This window comes from Aquila chrysaetos, chromosome 3 (assembly GCF_900496995.4).
Source record: "Aquila chrysaetos chrysaetos chromosome 3, bAquChr1.4, whole genome shotgun sequence".
Taxonomy (NCBI): Eukaryota; Metazoa; Chordata; class Aves; order Accipitriformes; family Accipitridae; genus Aquila; species Aquila chrysaetos.
Window position 1 is genome coordinate 1913214 of NC_044006.1, and position 26479 is coordinate 1939692.

A 26479-nucleotide genomic window follows, 5' to 3' on the forward strand; every position below is an offset into this window, starting at 1 on the left:
AAACCAGGGTTTGCCGGGGTGAAATGTGGATCTGCTGAGGGAAAACATGGCTCTACCGAGGAAAAGTATAGATGTGAGAAAAAATGTGGACCTGCTAGGGAGAGCGCGGGTCATCTGGGGCAAAATAGGGTTCTACTGGGGAAAGATGCAGATCTGCCGAGGAAAAATGTAGATCTGAGGAAAAACGTAGACCTGCTGAGGAAAAATGGAGATGTTCTGAGGAAAATTATGGATGTACTGGGTTAAAGCAAGAATTGTCCTGGATACAAAGATCTCGGAGACCTTTGGGCTGTGTGGTCCCTGTCACCGTGCTCGTGGGACAGGGTGTGGGTCACCTGGACCTTGATGCGGTGGCGAGGGGAGCCATGCCACACTCCGCCGTGCCATCATGGGTGTGCCAGCCGCAGGCCATGGGTGCTAGGGACTGCCAGGGTGCGTGGGTGGCATTCAGCAGCCTGGAAGTGCTGCAAAACAAGACGCGGCGGTCTGAGGCTCTGGTCATGCCTTCTCCTCCCCACATCCTTCATACCCCGATTTTTGTCTTCCCCTCCCATGGCTGAGTATTCTACAGCTGCTGTCTATGCCCGTCACAGGCTCACTGGGGCCACGGGATGGACCACGGGTGCAGGACACCCTCTGATGCTCTACATGGTGGGTCACAGCCTCGTTGCTTCTCCATCCACATGCCTCCCTGGGCCACTGCCTACATGTTACCTATCGAGAGGTGTTATCAGGGGCACAGAGAGGCTGCATCCATGATGCTTCAAGGAGTTTGGGTGTGGGGATTGGGATGAAGGATGTTGGGGGAGAAGAGGTGCTTTGCCCCGCCGCCCCCACAAAGGAGTGCTGGGGGATCTTCACCACCATGGTGGACCCTGGGGGCAAACCCTGCTCAAGACCCACACGCTGTCTTGTGTCCCTCAAGGAGGCCGATGGCGCTGCTCAAACAAGGTCTGCTGGAGCTTTATGCATGAGGGATGATGGTGGCATTCATTCATGGGGTTGAGCATGGTCTAGGAAGAAGACACCAGGATCCTCCGGCACTGAGCTCCTGCACTGGTGGCTGCAGCCCAGAGGCAGGACTCCGGGCGCAGACATGCTCCTCCATGGGCCTGGTGATGCTGCTGTCCCTCGTCCCACCGCTGCTCACCTGGTGCCCCAGCCAAAAAACCCTGTGTCTGCCTATCCTCCCATGTTTGTGCTTATGAGCTCTCCTTCCACCTACGCAAGGAGCTATTTTTAGCAGACGCTAATCAAGTGTCAGTGCTGGCTCTGAGCGTGGCTTTCAAGCTGAGGGCTCATGCTTTCGCCCAGCGCTTGCAGGAACTCGGGCGTGTGCTTTCTTTTAAATTTAGTTGAGAATTTATACAACATGCTGGGAAGCGGTAGCAGTTATTTTGGGCTCATCACACCTGAGCCCACACTGAGTTATCACCAGGAGACTCTCTATTTTGGCAAGGGCCTGGCAGAACACCCCCCGACCCGGTCCCGCTCTCCTTGCTGCCAGCAGCACCCGCCTGCCTTGCCTAACCCCCCAAGGAGCCGGCTCCGAGCCAGGGACACCCAGCCGAGGGGTAGGTTTGCTCCTCTTGGCCCGTTTATCTCCAGCACAAGGCTGTTGCATTGGTACTTTGAATCACGCAGGAAAGGAAAATATTCTGTGTTCAGCCACAGGGGTCACAGCCTCCTCTGATTAAATCCACCTCATAGGGCTGGCCGGCTCCCTTTCCGCTGAGGTTACTCTGGCCTGCTAACAGCTTCCTGGAGACCGTTACGAGATCTGCTCCTCACCACGTCTTGAGCAGCTCTGATTCAGCAAGAGCGAGCCGGTATTCGGGTGAGCAGCGTTTCACTTCGGCTGCTGAACTGAAAACAAGGGCTCGGTGCTTCTTAAGCTAAAGTGTGATGTGATCCCAGCTGAACTTCAGCTTTCTTGCAGACATTAAGAACTGCCTCTCATCTGGTACCGACCCTTCACTTGGGTCTAGAGCATGGTATTTCCTCCCCGGTGCAAGGCAGCAAGAGGAGGGAGCTGGGGAATGGGAGCGGTGGGTTTTTCTCCTGCTCACAGCCCTGCTGCAGGCAGGAGACCTTGGTCTGAGAGGGGCTACCCTACCCCTGCAGAGAGACGGCAGGGCGCTCTCTGTCCCTCCCAGCTCCCATCGGGTGAAGGCTCCCTCCTTGCCTCGGTAGCATCAGGCAGCGAGTGCATCCCTTAGGGCAGGCTCTCCCTGGGGTGTAAGAGCTTCAGTGTTCACCGAAGAGAAATAACAACCAGCTGCCTGTAACCAGCACAAAGACAGAGCCGTAAGAACCGCTCCACGGCTGCAGGGTCAGCCCGCTCCTCAACAGCAGGGGCTCGACCTCCCACCATCGCTCCCAGCATCTCCCCTCCCAGGGCAGCAGTCCTGAAGGGTTGCAAATCCTTTCGGGGATCCATGGAAAGTGACAAAGAATGGCTCCATTCAAGAAAACCAGAGAAAAAATTTAATATTTTCCTTTATAAAATATCTCCAATAAGTTATATAGGCAAATCTTTAAATTAAAATAAATTAACTCCGCTCTATGCTGGGACACGCGACCGTCCACAAAGTCAAACTAGGATTTGTGTTTCTTTGAAAAAATATGCCCTAGATCTCCAATGTAAGATTTGAAAAAAATATCTATGCTTGGTGAGGAGAAAGGAGAAATCTGCAATGGACAGAGGGGTTAAGGTGCGCTGCTGAAGCTGCCTGTCGCCAGTGGCATCTCCACATCCAGCTAAGTGCTAAGAGCATCTTCATCGTCACTCCAGTCGGGAGGAGCATCCGTCCCAAAGTACCGATCGCCAAAGTTCCCTGCGGGGAGAAAGAGAGAGACGCAGTCACGGTGCAGCTCTGCAGGGAGCCCTGGGATCCATCCTCCAGCCTGCCCTCGTTCCAGCAGGCAAGGAAAGAAAAGCAGGTTTATCCAACAGCTTGAACAGCTCTAAAACTCGTGTAGCAGCAAAACTGGAGCAGCCTGGAGTCTGTTTTAGCACCCAGTGGCAGGGGTGTTTCCTGGCATAGCAGAGGCGAGGACAGAAGAACACAGTGAGCTTGTTTTGGATGAGCTTGTTTAAGGTGGCAGCTTAGGGAATGAGGTGGGCGCAGGTCTGCTCCAGCTGTCCCAGCCCAGCTTCTCCACCTGGGGCCGGAGGAGGCTTACGGCACGTGGAATGGCTCCTTCTGCCAACAAGGCTACGTCTGCCCGACAGCGCTCAGAGCGTGCATGTCGATCCCAACGCCCACATGGCAGCAGGACCCGGGAAAGGCAGTGGGTCCCTGGGTCAACTAAGGCCAGACCTAAGCTGCTGCTGACAACCAAGGCTTCACCTCCTCTGGCGAGTGGGTCAGGAGCACTGAAAATCCCCCTGCAACAGTTCATTCCTACCTAGATACTCACCGATGCCGGGGATTATCCGGAAAAGGTCATTCACCTTCTTGTCCACAGCTGTGGTGATGATCTTCACCCGGGGGAAAGCATAGGCGACTGAGTGGACACCCATCTCCGCCATAAGCAGGGAGAGGAGGAAGATCTTGTCTTCTGGGACATCATGATCCTACAGGAAAGGGACAGAGACAGCTTGGGGTAAGGGTGTCTAAGGCATGTTATGGCCCACGGCTCCACGGAGCGGCACTTGGAGCACTCAAGGGCCTTCCTGAAGCCGCTTTTTCTCCTCCCCTCTCTGTGGCCAGCTGGGGTTGCTGGGCACAGGACCAAGAAACCAACTCAATCCAGGCTGTTAACTACACAAGGAAGGGGTGACTTTGTCAGCGCCTGGTTACAGAGTCACCCCAGCTTGTGCCGTCTCCCATGACACCCTCCTTCGCAAGGAGGAGCCAGTTCCAGCGCAAAGCCCCTCAGCATGGCTGCGGCTGGTGTTTTGCACGTTACTTGGGAGCAAGCCACCCGCCCTCTGCGGCGTGCCCCGACGTCCTCCGTACCAGCAGCACCCGCACTGCCATCATGGCTGCTGCGCCCGTGGAGACCGTGCAGTCCATCAGGATGACGTGGTCTTCGCTGATGTCCTTCGGCAGCCGCAGGTAGTGGAGCTGGGCAGAGGGAAAGAGAGATCAGCTTAGAGGCTGCAGGCTGAAGGCGAATGGAGCAAACCGAGCCCTGCTCTTAGAGGGCTGAAGGATCTTTCATGCATCTCTGTCTCTGGGACACCAGCTGCCAGCTTGGAGCCAGGCGCTGGTGCAAACACTTGGACAGCAAACCAGCCCCTGCATGTACAAACATGCCGGCAAAGCCCACTTCAGAAGCTTTCAAAGCACTTGCTTTCCGAGCACTCATCCCCCGCCGAGATCAACTCTCGGATGGCTGAAGAGCTCTCAGGAAATACCCGAGTCACCCCCTGCCTGCAGGCTAACGCCAGGAGATGCCCTCGGCAGCCCAGGGACCCGGGCTTTACCTCCGGCTCGCCCGTGTTGCAGTTGGTCTGGATGAGGATGGTCCCGATGCGGACGTCCTTGCACACCGCTCGCAGCGCCGGCTCCATGGTCTCGCCCGCCCGCAGGATAGACACCCCGGTGATCTGCAGCACACCGCGAGGGCGAACGGGAAGGCAGGGCGTAGGAGGTGCACACGCACCACCCCAGTATGGCATTGGGTCTTGACGGTGGGGGACTCTAATGGGCAACCCCAAAGCACGTCCCTTCCAAGAGGGTTGTGCCGCTCCCAGTCCAGGCTGGCTCCCTCAGTGGGAGGGCAACACTGGCACAGTGACATTGCTGATGGCACCCCCGGCCACCGACCTGCCGCCTGTCCCGATGATACAGGGTATGGTACTCATGACAGCAGGCACCAAACCCAGGCCTGAGGGAAGCCCCGAGAAGCCAGGGTTGCCCTTCCCCTGCATCCACGGGGCTTTCAAGGTAACCCCACGGGGCAGGTCTGAATAGTACTTTTTGCTTCCACTTACTTGCTTCCCGCTGTATGTCCTCCCTTCATAGTCCTGTCCCTGAGGGGTCTGCACTGTGCAACTCTACAAAAACCACGTGAGAAGCATTACCAGGGGCTCTGACGTGGCTCTCAGAGGAGCCCTGGTACCGGGGAGCCAGCCAGCTGCGGGCTGGTCTGGACCCTTGGAAACCGAGGCTGGACAAAGAGTCATCACCCAGGGCCACGCCATGGCTCCACAGCCTAGGAGAGCCCTGTCCCTTTTTAATCTAGGAGGAAAGGGCTGATACACAGGGAAGGCTGGAGGAGCAGCGCCAGGACTGTCCCGGCTCCCTGGTAGTTACGGGTTAGGAATCGGAGAGGAAACACAGCGCCTGCTGCCCACCCTCCCAGCTACACCCCTGAACCCACCTGGAACGGGAGCAAGGAGAGCGCGTGCTCAATCAGCAACCGCATCAGCCTCTTGGAGTAGAAAATGAACTCATCTCTGCTGGTCTCCTTGTTTCTAGAGCGGAGGGAAAGCCAACGTAAGCTTTGGACCAAAACGTGGCCCGGGAGATGCTGACAGAGGTCAGAGTGCTGTGTGGAGGTGCGCAGCCCCTGCCCCTGCCCGGCTCTCGGCATCTTGTTTGCAGGGAGCTCACCAGCTGAGCCTGGAACTGCGGTGGCAGTTTTAAGGTAAAAAGCAGAAAAATTGTTGGCAAGGCCACGGAGCGCTCACAGCACAGCTCCTCTACACAGGGCCCACCACTGTCTGCCCCGTCCCGTGTCCCCAGGCCAGGAGGACAGGGCGCAAGTGGGATTTGGGAGTCCAAAGCAAGCCGAGACCGCCCCAGCCGGCAGCGAAGCCCCATCCCGCCCCAGGAGGCCGCGGTGGCGGGGGCTTTACCTGATGATGGTGTGCATGCCCCTCACCTGAGGGGTGCTCTTCAGCACACTGAGGGTCTGAGGAAGGGGGTGGCACTGGTGGGCTGAGGCCAGGGCGGCCCTGAAAAGCAAAGACACGGTCAGAATATCTCAGGGCAAGGCTGTCCGAAGGCTGGTGCAGAGCACACGGCCGGAGCCATCCTCCCAGATGTCACCTCACACTGCAAATGCACACCAAGGCCATCCAGCCGAGCCAAACGAGAGGCCAGCCCTGCCCGCTCCCCCACCATGGCAAAAAGGGACCTGCTCCCACGAACGGGGCAGACAGCGGGTGCTCGGTGGAGCCAGGAGGACCTCGCAGCCCAAGGACCTGCCCTTCCTGCTGGGCAGCTGACCCGTGGTTGGCCCATCTTGGTTTCCACTGGTTGTGAAGAAGGTGGAAAATAAAAACAAAACCTTCTCCTGGTCGGGAGTCTTATCTGGTGGTGGATTCTGAACTCACGGGGTGAGGAGGAGCTGTTGTGGTTGCCTCTGTCCTGCAAGTGCCAGATGTCACCAGGAACGGGACAGGCAGCCAGGCGCGGAGCCAGGCTGCAACGAAACCATTTCAGAGAGCTCCTGGCCCATTCAGGGATAGTCAGATCGACACCAAATTGGGAACAGCTTGAAGACTTTACGGCTGGACAGGACTGGCTGTGTGTGACTCATCTCCACATAACTAATAGGGTTGGGAGCTATTCTTGGATCAAGGGAACACCATTCACGGAGAAGCGCACAATGGAGCCCCATTAGTCACCTCTCTCTTTGAGAGCGGCAGTAATGAGATGAAGGTCACATCTATTTGGCTTCCACAAGGCTGGGCAGGATGGACAAGCGACTTTGTCTGGGAGGAGGGCTGGGGTCCGAAAGCCACACGTCAGATCACACACGTGCCAGCAGCTGCATCCCGGTCAGAGAGATGTTGGGGAGGAGGAGGAGAGAGCAAACAAACGAAAGCACCAGGTGATTAAGACTTCAAATCAAGCAGAAACCTGGATTAATTGCACACACACAGAGGCACACAAGCGGAGAAGAAGACAGAGAAGATGACTGGGTAGGAATGGAGGAGGGCAGAGCTAGATGACTTGAGGCCTCCATCCACATAGCCATCTCCTGGTCTTGGCTGACCAACAACAAACGAGACATTCCCAAGGCCTGCGGGTACTTAAGGGCTCCTTCTTGCTTTCGCCAGCTCCAGTCCTGCGTAGCAGCAAAGAGCCCCTACGCAGGGAACGCTCCCGAGAGCCGAGACAGCTCGCGGCCACGCGGAGCGCATGGGACCGGTTGCGCTCCCATCGCAGGCTCGCCTGCTGCCGGCAGAGCCCGACCGGGTTGGGGCCAAACCCAGCACGCTCCCGCTGCCCGCAGACCCCACCGCCTCTTTGGGACAAGCAGCCCTCAAGGCCCCGGACCTGCCGTTAGTGAAGCGAGCTCACTCTGTTAGTCACCGCAATTTGGGTTAGCTGCCTTCGGAGATGCTTCCACGTCAGGGCTGAGCTGCCGGCAGCACCCAGCAGCTCTGTCCCCGCAGCCCCCCCTTCTTTCCTCCTGCCAGACCAGGCTCGGGGACAGGTCCTGGGGGCACAGCCCTGCCTAAATCCCTCCGGACCCCAGGGATGCAGACCCACGTGGCGGGTGAGGACCTGAGCCCTGCCTTTGCAGACGCAGGTGCCTGCACAGGGGCTGCCTGCTTGCCTGCTTCTAGGGGGGGAACAGAGATCAGCCCCCCAACAGAGAGCCGCACACCAAGGTGACAAACCGCTGTCGCCCAAACCGGAGGAGCTGTAGGGGTCATAGCCCACAGGGCTGTCTCCCACCCACCACGGCCCACCCAAAGGCACACGCCTGAGCTTGCCACGGGCACCTCTGCCCTCCGTCACTGGCAGGTCCGTGTCACAGCAAATCGCCATGCCAGCGGGACGGGCAGCCCCCCTCCTGCCGTGGTCTCTGCGGTGCTGCAGGTGAGATGCTCCCGGCTCCTGCTCCCTGCCGCAGATGCCAGCGAGTGCTCCTATCCCGGAGAGCAGCCCCGCGTTCCTGGGAACACCTCCCCTGCACCCCGAGCTGTCAACAAGCCCCTGGGAAATGCTGTCAACGTTTTGTCACTGAGCTTTCCGCACCTTCCTCTGACACCTGCGCAGGGGCTGGTGCTCAGTGCGGGGACAGGGAGGTCTGGATGCAACCCTGCTCGGACCCCTGTCTCTGACAGCCCAGGGAAGCTGCTCGGTGCTGTGGGGGGTCCCGATGGTGCTTTCTGGGGGAACAGTGGCAGGTGCCATTTTTGGGATTGGGATAAAGATGCTCTCTCAAGTCCCCCCACCCCGGTTTGGTCCGCACAGCCCCAGCAAAGCAGGACCCTGTGAGCTGTGTGCCTGAAGACCCCCGGCCCGGGTTAGTAACGTGGCTCACACTGCACAGCCCTCGCCCCCATTCCCTGGCGTTAGTGTCACAACCAAAATACTGCCGTTAGCGTTTGTCTCCTCACATATCCCAGCGCAGCTTCCTCTGGTCACCAGGTGGGAGGGATGTTCAGGGGAGACAAGACAGGAAACATGAGAGTTTAAGGGGAGAGGGACAAACATGACATGAAACAAAGGAAAAAGGACTGTCATTAGTTAAAGGGGGAAAAAAAAAGCCCTAATTGATCTATGGCTCTTGGACCTGCCTGGTGCCTGGGCCATCGCCGTACAGACCCCAGAACTCCTCCCTTGATGACCAAGTCATGGCACGGCTGCTCTCCACGGCACCGGCTCCGCTCCTGGCTCCACGGGGTGAAAGCTCCATCTGCCCTCACTGCCCTGGAGTCACGGCAGGGACACTGACCCATCTCCGTCCCAGGTGGTACCACACTGCAACACCAGCTGCAGCTCTCGGAGCCCGGAGGGAAAAGTCCAGCCCTCGCCCAGGGCTCTGCTGCAATCCCAGAGCAAGCGAAGGTGCTCAAGGCCAAACTTGCAAAACCTTCATCCCACCTGCCCCACACCCGTGCAAACTGCTTGTGGGTGCACAGGGGTGCCCACCTCCTGGCACGCTAGAGAGGTGATCTGCTGAAGCCTCGGAGAGCCTGGAAAGCCGAGAGCACTGGGAACATAGGGAGAAACCTGGCTCTGAACAGAACATCACCGCCACCGGGAAGACCTTTCTTCTCCCGAGTTCACCTGGACCTGCCCTGGGATCGCCGTCCCTTGGAGAGGGGCTGCAGGTTGAGGCAGAGAGAAGAGCTCAGCTTCTCCAGCAGCCTCCCCGCTACAGCCACGTCGCTTGCGGTGAAACCCCTTGCCCAGCCCTGCCGGGAGGGATGGAGGGAGCGGGTCTCTGCCACCATGACCTGCAGGCAGCCTGCCTGCGGGAGCAATGTTTCCTGTTCCTCCCCCTGCCAGGCAGGACCCGCGATGGAAAATTCAGACGGGCAGCCATGAGCACGTCAAGAAAACGTCTCACTTTGGAAACTTATTTTTTCCCCCCAGAACAAAAGCTTTAAAGGGAAAAAAAAAAAAAAAAGAAGAAAGAAAGAAAGAAAGGGAGAGAGAAAGGGGTGACCATCTCTCAGGAAGGCTTCAGGGAACATCCTCAGCTCTTTGTTGAGCATGCTATCAAGCAGGAAGCAGACAAGAGACATCCAGCTACAAAGGAGCTAATGCAGTCAAGGCATTTCAAACACGTACAGCGGCTGGCTTTCACGGCTGACATTTCAAACAAGGGCTATTAAACTGCGCCACGGGCTGATATTTAAAGACACAATTGGCAAAGGGCATGCCAAGCTGATCGAGACCTTGGGGGTGGGGAATATTGATTGGCAAGGGGAATTCAGCTGAAAAGAGCACTGGCTCCGAGAGCTGGGCTGGTTGCTGAAATAGCGTGGCAGAAGGGCTGGAAAACGGGCTCGGCTGAGAGCACGGTGCCTCAGCAGGCATGGGCTCGCTGGTCCGGCTCCTGCCGCTGGACTCGAGCAGAAATACTCACCTGGGAGTGCCTGTGCGTAATTGCATCTCCAGCACATGCACGGTTAAACATGTGGGAAGCTGGACAAGAAATATCCCAACTGCAAGGACGCTAAGGTCTGACCTGCGCTCTGAGGGAATACAGAGGAAGGCAATGATGCTCCTCAGCAACCAGCAGTTACAGGAGGAAAACAAGGCTTGAGGCTCCAGGGAACGGCACCACTTTCTTTAAACTCCTCAGAATTCACCCATTTGCTCAGCTGAGAGCTGGGGAGAGGCACTCCCTGCCTGTCCCAGCCACCCTCTGGGACAGGAGAGGCAGCCCAGGGCCAGCCTGGAGCACTGGGACCAGAGAAGTACCTCGGACTGGGGCCAGATCTAAGCGTCCAGGTTTTATTCTACCAGCAACAAAGGCCCCGCTGCATCCCTACGGCCGCCAAAAGGTGGTGACATCAAAACAACAACCGTGACATTTAGATGAAGCCATTCAAGACAAGAGGATAGGGAATTGTTTTAGATGAAAAGCCCCCTGTTTGCCAAGCACATCTCATTTGACACACGTCTCTCCATCTACCTCGCTCCTCTTGCGAGTGCAGAGCTGCAGAGGAACTGATGGGAAACCGCAGCAGCAGTAAAAGCACTGGGACTCCAGGAGCATAAACAGGTTTTTCTGCAGGGAATTTTTTCCAGACTTTCTGGCAAAGTCATAAATGGAAACCACGAGCCTTAAACAGAACATAAAAATGTCTGTGGCTGTGGTGATCACAGAGTTATTTCTGGAGGTCAGATTTACCTTTCCAAACTCGCTATCATAAAACTACTAATACTTTCTCAACATATTATTAAATACCTGATTTTTAAGGTGCACAAAAAGATCACCTGTACTGAGTGCCACTTTGATTAAAGAGGAGAATCACTGGAGAGAAAGGAAATTTTTTAGGGGGGTGTACACACACACACACAGACACAGACACAGACACACACACACACACGTCTACCCTCTAATGCTATTCCTGCAATTTTTTAAAGCAACACCCTTCTCTCCATGCCAAAGAGTATCTTCCCACCTGGACCTCCAGACATATAGGGAAGCTTATGCCGTCTGTATGGAAATGTCAGGCCCCATGGTGTTCAACAAGCAAACAAAATATAAAATAAAACATCCAGTTGCCTAGTCTAGGAAATGAATGGCTTAAGCAGAAATAAGTAAAGCAGAGTCTTTTTCCTGTTCATCTTAGGTATTTTAAAAGCTTGTTGTATGCCAAATGTAAATTTTAGGGTTACTTGAGTTAAGTGTCTCCATACAACGACGGAGATCTAAATGGAAACCCATCTGCAGCAATGCATCCCCTCTGCTTCCTACAAAAATACTTGGAAACTTAGCTGGCTGCTTAATGGAAGCAAGAGAGCTAAAGTCCCATCTGGATCCACATGCTGAAGAGGTTAAGTAAATCTACGTATACTTTATAGCATCCACCTGCAGATACTGAGAAATTAGAAATCCTGCTGGATTAGGGCATAAGTATTTTCTCAGTCCCCACGCAGCTGCTGTGTAGTCTTTAGACACTGCAGGAAAGCGGGTACCTCTCGCCACGCCGAAGCTGCTACGCTCCTTCTGGGTGCCATCAGGCTTGCAGCCGAGAGCCTCTGCGCGCGGCGAGGGATCCAGGGCTCCCACCGCCCTCGAACCGCTTTGCTTAATCTAATAATTGATGTTTAATGATGTTTAATGATGTTTAATCATCAGGGTTGGAGAGTGGCTCTGAACAACTGTTCATCTTAAGAGGATGAAGGGAAATAAAAGAGAATCCCAGGATGCGAAGCCTCCCCTCCTGCAGAGATGGGGGGGTCCCCAGCTAACAAACCTGGCCCTGCCCCAGTTTCAGGGGTCTGCGCTCAAGCTGGTGGTACCCTCGCAGGACAAATACACCCCTGGGGAGCAGCCCTGTCCCTGCTGGTCCCAAACCCAAGGACAAGGCGGCCTTTCGTCAGCTTCGAGCGTGACGAGACCGTGCGTTAGGCGAGCTGTCGGTCTCGACTGTAGGTCAGGGTTAGGCCAAGCAGTGCCTGGCATTGGAAATGCCTCGGGCTGCACAGACAGGACAGAGTTAGGGGCTCTTACCTGACACTGAGTTCACGCTGCGGCAGCAACACAAAGACACAATGCAACCGGTATTAAGCATTGTCAACACCAGGGTCGTTTCAAGATAAAAGAAAAGGAAAAATAGGAATATTTTCCTGCATTCACATGTAGCCTTTTCCCCTTCTTCCCCTCCCCAGGTAAATGAAAGCCCCCCCCAAGCCAACCCCTCGCCTGGCTCGCAGCAGCGCCCTGGGCAGGAGCTGCTGTGTTTGCTCGCTGCAGCGTCCAGCCGCGAGCTTTCCTGGCCAGATCCCAGGGGCTGGGAGAAACAGCCATTTCCCTCCTCCTGGCCGGTGCCCCACGGCAGCGTGCCCTCCTCAGCCCGGTGCTAGCGACGACGCCGGGGCTCCGATCCTTGCTCCCGTGACCTAGGGTTTAGAAACCAACGTCCCGACCCGCCAGAGCTTAGTAAATCCGGGCAGTCAGAAAGCCCCGAGTGCCGCCTGCAGCCCTGCGGAGAGCGGGGTGCTCTGGGAGGGGGAACCTGCCAAGATGCCTTTGCATCAGAGCAGTCCCTCCCGAGCAGGCGCGGGAGGCACGATGCTGTCATGTGCCAGCTCACATCCAGGGCCTGAAGGGCTCCTGCCGTCTGGGAGCTCAGAAAGACCTGCAGGAATCGAGCCCTTTACTTTCAAGTGCGTCCATCTCTGGGTCACGCTCCTTCTACCTCCCAGGGCATCGCTCTGAGCACCTCCACAACTTAAAACATCAAAGCTACAAACGTGGGGCGGGAGGAGGCTGTGCTGCTCGGGGAACAGCAACACACAATGGGGTCATTTGATCGAAGGGTCCCAGGCTCAAACCACTGGTGAGGACTGGCCCAGGACACACAGAAGACGACTTGTAAAAGCCAGTGATGGGGAAGTGGGAAGTGATGGAGCATGTGCCTGGATCGGGGCTCAGGCTGGGCGTAAAACATGACAAGACTTTGGGTTTTGAAACCCGTGGGCTGCACCCAACACAGAAGCGGAAAAGTGGGCTCTTGACTGGAAAGACTGTGCAGCAGTGCCTGCAAGGGGGTGAAGAGGAGAAGCCGGAGCCAGAGAGCTGAAGTATTGTAGGGTTTGGGGCGATGCCAGCCCCAGGAGGGCTGCAGGCAGGGAGGGCACATCACTCAGATCACTGGAGGATGGTTGGTTTGTCCCCAGAGGACTTGCTCTCCCAGGGAGGGAAGGAAGCTTGCAGAGGAGCCTTGCACTAACCAAAGCACAGGGACGAGGCAGTCTCCTTCACTGAAAAGGAGGGAGCATGGCTGCGAGGGCTTCATGAGGACAGCCCCGTGGCTCACACGCCTGGAGCACGGAGGGAAGCCAGGCCATTCCCACCTTGGCACCCAGAGCACTGCTTCCCGCAATGCCACCGTTGCACAGGCAAGGTCGACCCCACCATTGACAGCCGGGGGACCAGGCAGCTCTTACCTCTTCCAGCTGGCTGTGGACATGCTGAACGATCAGGTCAATAGCCACTGTGTTCCCGCTCCCTGGAGTGAACCAAAAGCAAAAGAGAGACAGCCCGGTCAGGGCCACGGCGCTAGCAGTGCCTGACTTGTGTTTCTTCCCCAAGCTCCCCACTATGTTAAAAAACAGACCGTACCCCAAACATCCCTTCTGTAGCAAAGCATCATCCAGCAGGAGACATCCCTGCTATTATTAAATTCTTATTTAGTAATCTATTATTGAATACCTGGAAGTCACCTCTAGCTTTTAAATCGCTAAGCTGCAGGAGTTGGTAGGGCAGGAGACTGGTTGAGGGAAAAGTGCAGACTTTCCCCTAGGAATCTGCTTTCGGCCAGTGTTTGGAGACACTCAACTGGAGGGACCTTTTCTTTGGCATGGGACAGCCACTCTTCTGTCCTCGCCAGCCGGAGGGCGGTGGGACTGGCCAGCAGAGCTGAGGGCAGAGGGACGGGGTCTCTCAGGTCCCACTCAGGACTGAGCCACGCGGCAGCTCGGGGCTGCCCTGGGCAGGTACCTCGAGGGACGACGATGTCGGCCAGCCGCATGGTGGGCTGGATGTACTGGTCGAAGGCGGGCTTGACAAACTTGTTGTACTGCTTGATGACACCCTCGATGTCACGGCCACGCTCGCTGATGTCCCTGCGGAGGCGACGCACCAAGCGGATGTCCGAGTCCGTGTCCACAAATATCTTCAGATCCAGGAGCTGAAATGAGAGGGGAGGGAACAAACCCCACCAGGTTAGGCGTGTAACTCGAACCGACCTTCTCCACCAGCCACAGCCAGAAGGCTGAGCCCTGCGCACAGCACGACACCAGTTTAACAGAGCTCGGCTCAGCTCTGCTCTGGCCTGGAGGAAGCTTTGCCTCTGCAGTCCCTGAACTTGAACCTGGCTGGCAGTGCAGATGCTGCAACAAATCCCTTGCTGCCACCTGCCCCTTACTCTCATGCCCCCCGAGACCTGTCCTGCTCCAAACCCCGTCTCCACTACTAAGCAGCTCCAACACTTTGGCTGGATGTTATTTAAGAGTGAGGAGGAGACAAGAGAAGTTAATGCTCATGACACAGACCAACAGGCTTAACCCAGGAGCGCTGGCTTGTTAATGCTGGAAGGGAGCCAAGCACAGCAGGTCAGCTCATGACACTGCCCTTAATTGCAAGAGACAAGAGCAGGGATGCTCAGAGGAAGCTCCTGGGGGATTTACCCAGCTGTCCACTGGAGGTCATCGTTGCTCCAGGAAAGTGCAACCCAAACGCTCGCTTGGCAGGAAAGGAAACCTTCTAGACTGAGCTTGGCTAAGTTTGTGCATGGCTCACTCCCTCCTATAGCATTTTTCATGTATCCAAATAATTCCCAAGAAAGCCTGAAGTGCTGGATGAGTCCACCCCAGGAACACCAGGCTTTGCGCAGTAGAAGTACATCAGACTTTGCTTCTGGCTGTGCAAGCTGAGGCATGCAGCGTGGAGGTGGGCTATTTCCAGTCATATTTATGCAGCACCACTGCCAAGGACCAGATCACCACTCAGCTCCTAGTTCCTGGAAACAAATGGCTGGGATCAAGGTCTCTGCTTAAACGCTTGACCTCTGCCAGGGGCTCTTCCCCTGCCGCTGCAAGAGTCGAGGACTATTTCTCCTGCACAGTGAAGTGCTGCAGCAGCCGGTGTAACCTGGCAGAGAAGGTCATCTCCCTGCTGCTGAACCTCAGGAGAAAGCATGCTCCCACCATCTCCCCCCAGCTGGCTATGGGGTGGAGGGCTGGTTTGTAGGGGTGATGTTAAAGCACTGTGGGAGGACAGGGTCCCATCCAGCGGTGTACATGAGCCCCAGGGCACCTGGGACTCTCTTTGTGCTGTGACATAAGGCTGCAGAAGAGGGGGCTGCAGCGCTTGCGCCTGTCAGGCTTCTCTAGAACTGATTCTAAACCCTTCCTCACCTTCAGGAGCTCCTTGTCGGCGAATGCCATGATGCCTTCAAAGATAATCACATTGGCACCATACAGGGTTTTCTGTGGAGTCAAAATGGATGTGGTTAGACACAGAACATGTGTTCAGAGATGCCCCATCCCAGGGAATCTCTCCGGGTGGTTAGCGACTGCGACAGCTCACCCGCAAAATGTGCCCTGAGCCAGCCACAGAGCAGAGGGCGACTGCACGAGTCTGACAGCGAAAGGCAGAGGCTGGAGGGGTCCAGTCAGCACTCCCCTCTCCTGTCCTGGCGGTCCCCTCAACCTTCTCCCACTCCCCTCAGTGTCCCGTACCCATTCCTTCTTCCGGCTGTGGGTGGTGAAGTCGTAGATGGGGATCTTCACGCTCTTGCCTTGCTTCAGCTTCTTCAGAGTGGCGATGATGAGGTCAAAGTCGAAGGCATCGGGATGGTCAAAGTTGAAGTCATTGCTGGCTGCCTGCTCCTGCTGCTGCTTGGTCAACACCTGCCCGCAGAGAAGAGGTTAGTGCACGTGGCCGTCCCCACCGGCAGCCTTCCCTCCCCACCACCGTGCCCAGCAACCTCTCCCCCTGCCCCAAGAACCATCTGAAGGAAAAAACATGAGGCTGTCACTAAATCCACATGGCGTTTCTCCATCAGGGTGTTATGCCAAGGGCCATGGCAGCCCACGAACCTGGCCAGGACAACGCGCAGCCTCACCTTGTAGAAGGAGTCCATGGACAGCAGAACCACCCAAGGGACATCGAGAGCCTCAATGATCATGGTGGCCACCGTGGTCTTCCCAGAGGCGCTGCCTCCTCCCAGGCCTGCCAGGGAAAAGGGGATGGAGTCACCAACCCCACAATCTGCCTTTCCCATCACAGACTACAGCCCAGGATCCTGCTCTGTTGCACCAATTTGGAGGAACCTCCAAAGAGGGAGATTGATAGGTACTACAAGAGATTATCCTTCAAAATGTCAAATGGCACATACTATAACTGCCAGCAATGTGCACAGCAAAAGCTGGGAAACCCTTCGCTAGATGGTTGTGTAACAAGGGGAGAGCTGGCATGAGAACCAGCCTAGACTAAATCCCTGGGAACTCGTGACAACCCAGGCAACAAGAGTTGAGGGAACAACAAGCAGAGATTGTGGTCTGCCCAGTGCCTGCTATAATCCACCAACCCCATCTGCAAACTCTCAGCTTCTGCCCAATCCTACAGCTCACCCAGTCAACGCCGGACTAACCACGAGGACTCTTCCTGCTGCTGTCTGGGCTAAGCAACTCACAGCCTGGAATCTGGAGCCAACCTTCAGTTTCCAAGGAGGTTGTAGGGCAGGAATCACCCCAAGATCTTCTGGAAAGCCACCGGGCAGGCAGCACCGATGCTGGCCATGCTAGCCTGCACCAGCTGAAGCGTAGAGGTGGGACAGAGCCCCGACATGCGCTGCCTCTGCCTACCTATCACGAAGGCCTCTTTGGACTGCGTCCCATGCTCATTGTACCACGGTGGTCGGCCAGCTGTGTAGATGGTCCTCTTGCTGGTCCGCAGCAGGGGTGGCTCAGACTTGCACTGGCTAGTGGTCCGCTTTCGGGGTGGCTTGGTGGAGCCCACTGCAGGGTACAGCCGGTCCAAGGATTCGGCACTGCTGTTGCTGGGGATGGGGAAGGGAAGGAGCTCGGTTATCGCTGGTGGGGAAGGGCCCGCGACGTTCCCGGTGTGTGGGAGCAGGGTCTCCGGGGGATCCCACGCCGTACGAGTGAGGGATGCGATGGAAGAGGGGGAGAAGCAACCACAGCCCTGCTGCAGCACTACCAGCACCCACACCTCCGCAACCCCACGCCACGGCCAACAGCAAGAAATTCTCACACAGGATCACATTTTATCCTGGGAAAGGTGCGGCACAGGCATCACTTCCTACAGCCCTACTGCCTGGGGAATGTCTACATTCTATAGACACTCCAGTGAGCTCTCAAAAGCACTGAGGGGTGTTATTACAGAGGGCAATAACCTGTCCTGACATGCCGAGGGACCCTTCTGGGGGATGAAAGCTTAACACACGGGCTTACAGCTCAACCGTTCTCATCCTCCCTATGCACAATCCCTTTCCTCTCCCCACTTTGAGTGCTCCACTCCCACCCAAACCTCTAGTTATCCTTACCCTTTAGGCCTGAAACCCCTGGGGACAAGCCTGCGAGCTGGCCAGAGCCGGGCAGCGGGGCTGCCAAGCCGTTCACATCTGCTCTGCCGCGTGAGCTGAGCGAGCACCGAGCACAACCGGAGCCCTGGAGCTGCTAAATGCCTCTCTCTTATCTCCCCTGCTACCGCAGCCCCGGGGAGGGAGAGGAACAAACCACCCTCCAGAGCCCTTTCGAGCTTGGCAGCAGGAGAGCAGCGGCTGGGAGACGATAAGTGGCCTCTGGCCAGAAGATAAGCTGCAGCCACGCTCCCCGGCCAGCACGGGGATGGGGAGGATTATTTATACCAGCTCCTGCTCCTCCCCGCTTGCTGTTTTTGCCGCCTCGGGAGGGATGTCTCCTCCCTGTGAGAAGGTGCAAAGGGCTCTCCCTGCTCAACGCTTGCTCCTCTCCCCAGCTGTGACTGGGCTGGAAACGAAACCTCTGCAAGGTCAGAGAGCCCCGGGCACCGAACGCTCCAAACCCAGCACTGTTTGGTACAGCCCAGCCGAGCTGGTGGGGCTTTGCTGCCTCTCTGTTATTTTTTGCTCTTGAAAGGGCTTAAACTACAGGGCTTTACAGATTTTGGTTTGATTTTAAGCTGTTTTGGTATGAAGATTAATTCCCTTCCCTCCCCCAGCCCTTTTTAGAACAATATTAGATAAAGATCAAAATTTGAGACCGGCCATCTGCACGTAAAGTGATCCGGCAAACCCCCTGAGCACGGCGGGATCCCCCCAGCACGCCATCCCTACCTCCTGCACCGGCACATCCCTGCGGAGAGGGCAAGGAGACAGCGATTTGCCTGGCTTTGCTGAACCCCTGCTAGCAAAAGGCAGGCTGCAGCTCCTGCCCCTGCGCCAGGACATCTCGCACCGATGCCGACCCTACAAGTGTGCAACCACAGAGCCCCCCCGCAAGAGCCTCAAGCCACCAACATCCCGTCCCTTGCATGAGCCCATCGGCACGCACGGCCAGCATCGAGCACCGCCGGCCTCCGGCTCACCCAGGAGCCGAAAACACCCCAACCATCGCTTTTAAAAAGCAATGTCAGGAGGTCAGACCCACCGGGAAAGCCTTCTGGGGTTTCTTTCTGTGCAAAGATGGCTCCTTCCACCACAGAGGCAGGAGAAGCAAACCCAGACGGGGTATTTCGGTCTCCTCTCCCACCAGTGACGCTGCAGGAGCAATTAGCCACCGCGCGCTATTCCCAGAGCGGGGCTGACATCAGCCGACAATGCCGGTGCATAAACAAAGTCATTTTGGCTTGATAAAAGCAGAGATGACAAAAACACAGTTGTTTACCAGAAAATAAAACAGTTCCTTTCATCTGTGTCCCAGCCCCTCTCCTGGGACTGCGGTTACTCAAGAGCCGTGCCGCCGGCGCTGCCGCCGAGGGCTGCTGAGCCGGTTCTCCTCCAGGGATGCACGCCGGTCTCCATGCGACAGGCGAGTGTTTAGGGATGCTCTGCTCTTTGGCGTAAGGCAGTGCCAAGCTCTCCTGTGCCAACCTCAGCCCGCAGATGCCGTGTCTGAGACCACGATCCACACGCTGCGATGCTGACCGAGGTCACGATTCCCGAAATGACTCCGAGTTGGGCAAAACTCTGGTTTTTGGAGCCAGAGCAGAGCCCAAGCGAGAGGCTGACTTCTGCAAAGACTGTTACCAGCGTCTTTGATTAGTCCCAACATAACCCAGCTCCTGGCGGGGACGAGAAGGTCTGCACCCCGACGGCTCCGGCTGTGCCCAGAATTACAGGCTGTGGTCACAGCAGCTCCGTGCCGGGGCATCGCTGCGGGATGTAGGGACACACCGGGGGACGGTGTGGGGACGGCCCTTGGCGAGAAGCGGAGCTATCGTCCCTCGGCACGCCTGGGGCTGCTCTTGGATGCAGCACTTTAATCCTGTTCCAAGAGCTGGCCTGCTTTGCCTCTTCTCGTCCAAACATTTCTGGACTTTCACCTAAATTCTGATTCTATAGGTATCTATCTACACCATCTGTATCTGTACAAGGTAGATATTCTACACGTCTTAAATCAATGTTTCCCATGATCTATCTCAGATAAGCATGGCCGTGGGGAGGGCTGTGGGACTGTCCTGGAGTTCTGCAAAGGTCATGCATTTTCTCCTAATGTTACACTTCAAGTTTTGTAGATGTTTTCTGCGGCTGCCTTTGCCAGGAAGGGACTCTCCTCCCCTCCAAAGGAAGGGCTGATCCCAGCCATCTCGCTTGGCCATTTCTTCCTATCACTTTTTAAAAATTCCCTGCAGCAGCGACAAAGCCCGTGCAAGGCCCCTACCCGCAAGGTAAAGCCCCCAGAGGAAGGGGACTCTCTATTTATAGCTGAATTTAGTGCCATTGCTCTAACCAAAGGACAGTCCTTGTCCCACGCGGACCCTTCCCAGCCTTCCTGAGCAGAGCGTACCCCCTGGGTTTCAGCAGCACGATGCCATAGCAAGGCAAATATGAAAGGAAACATGTCCCTGGGCTTGGTAACCCCTGTCTTGCAAAGCCCTCCTGGAGGACTCAGCTGCCACCAGCTCTCCGCAGACTGTCCTCAGCTTTTGGGGACGCTTTGCCTTCCCTGTAGCTGATGCAGCCTCGCTGGAGCCTGCCCGCGTCCCTCTGTCAGGAGGATGCCTGGCGGTGGGGTCTGCTCCCCAAAAGGGCTCTCCAGCCCCGCAGATGTGCTGGCACAAATGAAGGAAGAGTTTTGCTCCCGCTTACCCCAAGCACAGATTTACTGAGGTAAGAGGGACACCCCTCTCCCTTCCCCACCGCCGCTCCCATCCCCACCCCTGTGCCCTCCGTGCTAAGGCTTTCCGCATCCCGCCGCCCTCCGAGACCCCCGAGCGTCCCGGATCCATGCTGGGCTGGGAGGAGAAAGGCAGCAGGTCCCAAAAGCCCCCGCAGCCAGCAAGGAAAACTAGCAAAGCCCCAAACCTGAACTTGCAAGCAAACAGGAGCGCTCGTCCTCAGCACCCCGTAAACAACACAACCGACCAAGCGCTCAGCCCTCCAAATCCCCCTGCCAAGTCCCCCGCAGCCTGCCGAACGGCGCCGGGCTGGCTTCATCCCGTGTCCCGTGGGAAGCTGATCTTTCCCCCAGCTGCTGCCTGCGCTTTTGCAGCCCTCAGCAGGCTGGGAGCTGGGGACCGGGACTGGGACACTGGGACCAGGGCCACCGAGGGTTCACTCCAGCAAGCAGGGACTGAAAGCAAACAGATGAAAAAAAGTAAAAACCCACCCAAAACCAAAGCAAAGGAGGAACTCACCCACCGTCCGGCCCGAGGGCCCAGCAGCCCGATATGCGGACACTGGAGAAGGCCGGGGGGCTGCTCATCTCCACCCCACCGCGGAGCAGGAGGCGATGCCAGGCAAAGGGTGTCACCCCCCGTCCCTGCCCGCGTTTTGGCTCCTGTCCCCCAACCTCTCGGTGCTACCGTGGCGAGAGGACGGCCGTGCCAGTGGGGCTCCCCGGGCGAACCTTGGTGCGAGGAGCCATGCACGGGAACGTCCCCGCCGGCACGGGGACCGCGGGCTCCCGAGGGGCCGGGGCGACGCGGACCCCCCCCCCCCCCCAGCAGATCCGGGGGGCTCGGGACTGGAAGATGTAGAAAGAGAAAAGAGCGCGGCCGGGGGAGTGTCTTTTGCTGGGAGCTGTGGAGCGGTCAGCACGCATAAGAGGATAGCTTAACCTAGAGATTACGTTCATTACCTGATATTAATAGCACTGGCTTGATTAAAGAAAAAGCAGGGGGGGTGTCGGGGGGAGCGAAGTGACACCTCCCCTCACCGCCCCCTGCACAGGCAATAAACACTGGCCCCCCCCGGCACCTCTGCTCCCTGGGACCGGGGCTCGCTCAGCTGCCTCGGACTTTGGGGACTCGCCGGGGCGGCGGGGAGGGCAGATCTGTCGCCCACCCGGTAAGTACGCGACCGCAAACGCCGGTTGAGCTCCCGGCACGGCTCCCGGCACCGGCGGGGAGGAGGCTGCTGGGGGGCAGGAGGAGACGGCCCTGGGGCAGGGATGGAGGGGGTACCCAACCAGCACCCCGCTTCCAGTCAATGGAGCCGGCTGGGGCTCGGGGCAGGGGTGCTGCTGGCCGGGCTGGGGTTTTTGGTGCGGGACTCATCCCCCTCCCTTAGCTCCCAGCGGCAGGAGGTCCGGCTGCGAGCCCCCCCCTGTTGCTCAGCTCCCCGGGGAAGAGCTGCCCCTCGCCGTCCCCTCGGCCCCGGAGTAAACAAGTGGGTGAAACTCAACACTCCGGGGCTGCGGGTGGCTAAGAATAACGTCCCGCTGGCTGCTCGGGCCCTGCAATCTGCTCTCTCAGCCTTCCCCCTGCCAGCTGCCCGTTGCCCCCCCCGGCCATTTCGGCTCCTCTCCCAGCGCCAGCCTCGCCAGGGAGGGCAGGGAGCCCAAGCATCCAGTGCCCAGCAGCTTTTGGGGGAAGCCGGGCAGCAGCTGAAGGGCAGGACGCCCAGCAAGGGGTGGGAGATGGCCGGGCACCGTGGCAGAAGGGGTCCCAGCCGTCCCTGGAGCACAGGGACCGGGTCAGAGCAGCACCCACCACCCAGCATTTGGCTGCTGAGGAAGGGAGGAGGTAGCGGAGGACGCACCAAAAGGCCAGGCAGGGAGCAGCGGGCAGGCTGTGCCAGGGACGCGGCTCATCACGACGAGGTCCTGCGGTCACCGAATGAGCCCCCAGCCCTCTCCGGCACGGCGAGACGAGAGCTCGGCTTCAGCGCACCCACCTCCGAGGGGGTACGGGGAGGATGCTCCCCCCAAACTTAGCACCAAGCAGGGCTGAACATCTGGAGATGGGGCCAGAGATGGGGAGAAGACCCCTTCCTCCTCCTCCCCGAAGCACCAGGGCTATTCCACAGGCGGGGGATACACGCTGCATCCCGGTGTCCTCAGCAAACCCCTGCTGAAGATGGGGGGCACCCAGCATGGCCACACCAGCTCCCTCCTGCTCCTGTCCAGCAACGGGACCCGCAGAGGAGAGCATCACCCCGAAACACGTCTCGAATGACTACAGCGCTGCTGGAAACCAGGGACAAGGGGCTGGTCCCCGGTCAGGGGCTGCGGGAGGAGAGGGATGGGGATGGGGTAACCTGTCCCCAGCTCGAGCCGCGGCTGCTGCCCCAACGACGCCAGTGAAGTCAGCGATGATCAAAGGAACCTTTTCCATCCTGTGATTTCAGCACAGACTCCCCTTTCTCTGTAAAAGCTCTTTCAGAAGTTTAAAAATAAATTTCTCTTCCGCAGCAATTTCTATTCTTTCTCATTAAAGAAGCAAAAAAGAAAAGGGACAAGGAACTTGGCGGTGAGGAGCCCTCGCCCTCGCCAAGGCGACATTGTTCCTTATCGCACGCTCCCCGGTGCCTTTTTTCCTGCCTTTGTTTAAAAAGCCCAAGCGACGGGAGCAACTGTCCCAGCAGCTCACCCAACATCCCAGCCGGGCTCCCAGGTAGGATGGGAATCACCCGCACTGGCTCTGAACCCCGGCAGCGACTGAGCCTTCCTCCCAGCACACGCTCCTCTGCTTCCCAACTCCCTTCCTGGTTTCTGAGCTCTCGCACAGGCTGACACTCCTGGGTTTTGGACTTTTTTTTCTTCTAGATGATTTTTAAGCACGAATCCCTCCTTTATAATCACAGCCTCCAGGAACTGGACTTAAAATTGGGAGAAATAGCAGACCCCGTGAAGGCTGGGGTCCCCTTTTCCTTCCAGGGATGGAAAGCTGCTCGACAGGTTTTCCTTGGGATTTAAGGACAGAAGCTGAATTGCACGTGGCTTTTCCTGGCTTGGTCGCTGTAACCCGAATATCATCAATAGATCCGTGTAAAAGCTCAGGACACACCAACCCCACAGCGGAGAGGGGTGCCTGGCCCCGCGGGAGAGGGTCCCTCTCCCAGCTCCCACCCCTGCGAGCAGCACCCATGGCTGCGTGGAGGCCAAACCTGCTTCCCTCCGTCTTCGAGCGTGGTTTTTGTTGGGCTTGACCTGCGCGGGCCAGCCGTGAGCTGGGCCTTTCATGTCCTACGGCATCTTTAAGCCGAAAGCAGTTGCACTGCAACAGCCTGGTGCAAAACCCTGGGGCCCTACGCCAGGAACCCCCTCATCCAGGGACCAGGGTGAGACGGGGCCGGATCCCACCACCCGGCGAGCGAGCCAGGCTGGAGGATGAGTTTCGTTCAGGGAGCACACAAGGAAAGGCTTCAGGAAGTCCTGAGTGTTGGGATGGAGGAACCAGCCCATGGGATGGAGGGACCCACTCATGGGTTGAAGAAACCTACCTACCCATGGGATGGAGGAACCTACCCAAAGGATGGCTGGACCCATCCAAGGGATGGACGGACCCACCTGCCACCCCATCGCCAGTGGCTCCAGGGGTGCTGAGATGCTACCCAGTGACCCCGCCGTGCCGTGTCCCTCCTGCAAACCCATCGAACATCACGCCCGCTTTTCCCCAGCCTCGCACCAAGCTCTGCCGCTGCCCTGCCCTGACGAGAGCCACCCCGGAGCGGGACGGAGCATCCCTGGGCAGCTCAACACACACACGCTCCCTTCCAGCTCTATTAAGGCCTCCGATTCCTAATGACAAAAGGACAAACATTTCCCTCTTCAAACCCAATTATCTCGCTGCTATTTATACAGAGCGAGGGCCACGGGAATGGCGTGGTCAGCCTAACCGCCGGCTCGCTCCGCGGTGGAAGGGGCTCGGTTATACAACCCGGTTACTCATCTCCCACCCGGCCGGCGTTACTCGGGGCAGCTCCTTCCTCCCCTGCTCATCCTCAGCCTCCCCGCTACCCGCCGCTGACTCACAGGAAGGGCAAAGGCAACGCCGTCGCAGGCAGCTGCCGGCTCCATATTTAGTTGCCGAAACGCGAGGGCTGGTTTGGCACTGACTCAGGCGGAGCCGGGGTCGGTCGGTGCCGGTACCCTACAACCGGGGATGCTCCCATCCCTATAAACCAGGTTTGCTTCCGCTCCGGTGATGCTCCGGAGCCAATTCCCGGGTATTTGGTGTTTGGGAGCGGTCACGCTCCTGCGTGCCTGAGGATTGCAGTGAAAAAGGGAGTGGGAACCCGCGAGAAAACCCAAGTGGAGGGAAAAATAAAGCCACGAATCCCGTGTGGGTTTTTTTTGGTAGCCAACTTGCGTTTTTTTCCCCACTCTGCCAGCGCCTCGCGCTCGCTGGAGCCGAGGCACGTGCCAGCTCGTTTGCAAACGAAATTCCGCTGCAAAATTAAGGCCAAAAAGAAAAAACAAGGGCGGGGGGGGGGGGAACCCCAAAAAGGGGGGGGGGACAAAAAGAGGGGGGAAAAACAAAAAGAGGGGGGGAAGCAAAAAGAGGGGGGGGGGAAGCAAAACGGGGGGGCGGGCAAAACGGGGGGGGGGGGGGAAGGGGGGAGGGAAGAGAGGAAAAAAAAAACCCCAAACCAAACAAGAAATAAGCCCAGCTTGGAAAAAAACCCAAATAATAATATTGGATACGTGGTTCCCTGCGCTGGGAAGCGTCCGCGGCGTTGCTTGTCGGGAGGGGAAGAGGCAAAGGGTTTGTTTTTTTTTTTTTCGGGGGGGGAAGGAAGGAGCGATGGGATCGGGGAGGCCCCACTCGCGGAAGTGGCATCGTGGGACGGGACCGGGATTCGCAACGCCCCGGAGCCGCCGGTTCCCGGCGGCTCCGGGGCGTTGCGAATCCCGGTCCCGTCCCGGGAGGGGTTGTAACGGGGAAGGATGGAGCCCGGGTGTTGGGGGGGGGGGGTCCTTACCTGTCGTGCGGCTCCACCGGAGCCCCCTCGGCCACCGGGGCCGCGGCCATGGTGCTACCGGGGAGAGGCAGGAGCGGGCGGGGGAAGCGGCGGGGGCGGTTCTGCCGCTTGGCTCCCCGGGACTTGTAGTGCGGGGATGGGGAGGGGAGGGAGGGGGGTTTTTTTTTGGGGGGGGGGGAGGGAAGGGTGTTGGGGGGCATAGGGGGGTGCTGGGGGGGGGGGGAGGATGGTGGAGGTGAGTGGTTTGGGGGTGGGTGCTGGGGGGTGGCGTGGGGTGCTGATGGGGGCTGTGGGGTGTAGGTGGGGGCTGTGGGCACGGGGGGGGTGCTTAGGGCATGGGTGGGTGCTGTGGGGTGCAGGTGGGTGGTGTGGGCACGGGGGGGTGCTTAGGGCACGGGTGGGTGCTATGGAGTGAGGTGGGTGCTGTGGGATGCAGGTGGGTGGTGTGGGCATGGGGGGGCTGCTTAGGGCATGGATGGGTGCTGTGGGGTGCAGGTGGGTGGTGTGGGCACTGGTGGGTGCTATGGGGTGAGGTGGGTGCTGTGGGGTGCAGGTGGGTGGTGTGGGCACGGGGGGGTGCTTAGGGCACGGGTGGGTGCTGTGGGGTGCAGGAGAATGGTGTGGGTGCTTCGGGCCTGGGTGGGTGCTGTGGGGTGCAGGTGGGTGGTGTGGGCGCTGTGGAGTGCAGGTGGGTGCTGTGGGGCTCCGAGTGGTGCTGTGGGCACGGGTGGGTGCTGTGGGGCAGCTGAGCAGGAACACCCATGCCCAAGCAGCTGAGGGGTGCAACACACAGCACCCCCACCGCCACCCCGCAGCTGCCAGCAGAGCCGGGAGCAGCGGGGATTTGGGTGTCCCCGCGCTCTGAAACGGTCCCTGGGCGCTTGGGAGGACCCCAGCCCCATGGGGCACTGGGGGGGGACCTGGTTTTACTCGGCATCGTGCTTCCTTCTTGCACCCGGGGTCCCCCGGGGCTGAGGTTTGTGGTGCCGCGTGTTTGGGGGGTGCCGGGGCAAGTGCTGCTCCCCGCGGTCCCCGTCACGCCCTCGGGGAGCCGAGACCGTCTGTCGGGAAAGGCAGGGTTAACGGTCAGCAACAAGGAGATCGGCCTAAATCTGGCGCTTATTTGGGTTCGGTGCCAAAAAAGACATTAGGAAGCGGAAGAGGATTTATTCCCATGCCGGGGTGGCCGGGGGGGTGCCCCGGGTCCCGCAGAGCTCCCCG

General features: G+C 58.1%; 1 protein-coding gene and 1 long non-coding RNA gene across 5 annotated transcripts; one reads left to right on the top strand and one right to left on the bottom strand.

The window, feature by feature from the left end:
- Nucleotides 1–2464: 2464 nt before the first annotated feature.
- Nucleotides 2465–25374, bottom strand: UCKL1 (uridine-cytidine kinase 1 like 1). Of its 4 annotated transcripts, none has more exons than XM_041122315.1 (17): nt 25259–25374; nt 16755–16948; nt 16013–16119; nt 15627–15797; nt 15303–15374; nt 13885–14074; nt 13332–13393; nt 11893–11909; nt 11355–11472; nt 8315–8334; nt 5813–5911; nt 5335–5428; nt 4946–5008; nt 4436–4558; nt 3966–4073; nt 3424–3580; nt 2465–2837 (listed from the first exon to the last, which is right to left on the bottom strand). In XM_041122315.1, the coding sequence occupies exons 1-17, from the start codon at nt 25306–25308 to the stop codon at nt 2761–2763; spliced, it is 1722 nt and encodes a 573-aa protein (XP_040978249.1). In that variant the 5' UTR covers nt 25309–25374; the 3' UTR covers nt 2465–2760. The 4 variants fall into 4 exon arrangements, with proteins under 4 accessions (XP_040978249.1, XP_040978250.1, XP_029864727.1 ...); XM_041122316.1 differs by lacking the exon at nt 25259–25374 and adding an exon at nt 18540–18726; XM_030008867.2 differs by lacking the exons at nt 11355–11472; nt 11893–11909; nt 25259–25374 and adding an exon at nt 20749–21135.
- On the top strand, nt 19260–24635 carry LOC115339222. Its single transcript, XR_005932051.1, has 2 exons — nt 19260–19453; nt 21284–24635. It is a non-coding gene; the product is annotated as an uncharacterized LOC115339222 (long non-coding RNA).
- Nucleotides 25375–26479: the final 1105 nt, after the last annotated feature.

Excerpts from the sequence above, each read along its gene's own strand:
- UCKL1 (XM_041122315.1), bottom strand. The coding sequence starts at position 25,308 with ATGGCCGCGGCCCCGGTGGCCGAGGGGGCTCCGGTGGAGCCGCACGAC. Across the intron at positions 8,335-11,354 it reads CAGCTTCGGCGTGGCGAGAG|AGGAAGCTGCGCTGGGATAT; the intron begins GTACCCGCTTTC and ends CCTGGTGACCAG. Across the intron at positions 4,074-4,435 it reads GCAACACGGGCGAGCCGGAG|CTCCACTACCTGCGGCTGCC; the intron begins GTAAAGCCCGGG and ends CCCTCTGCCCAG.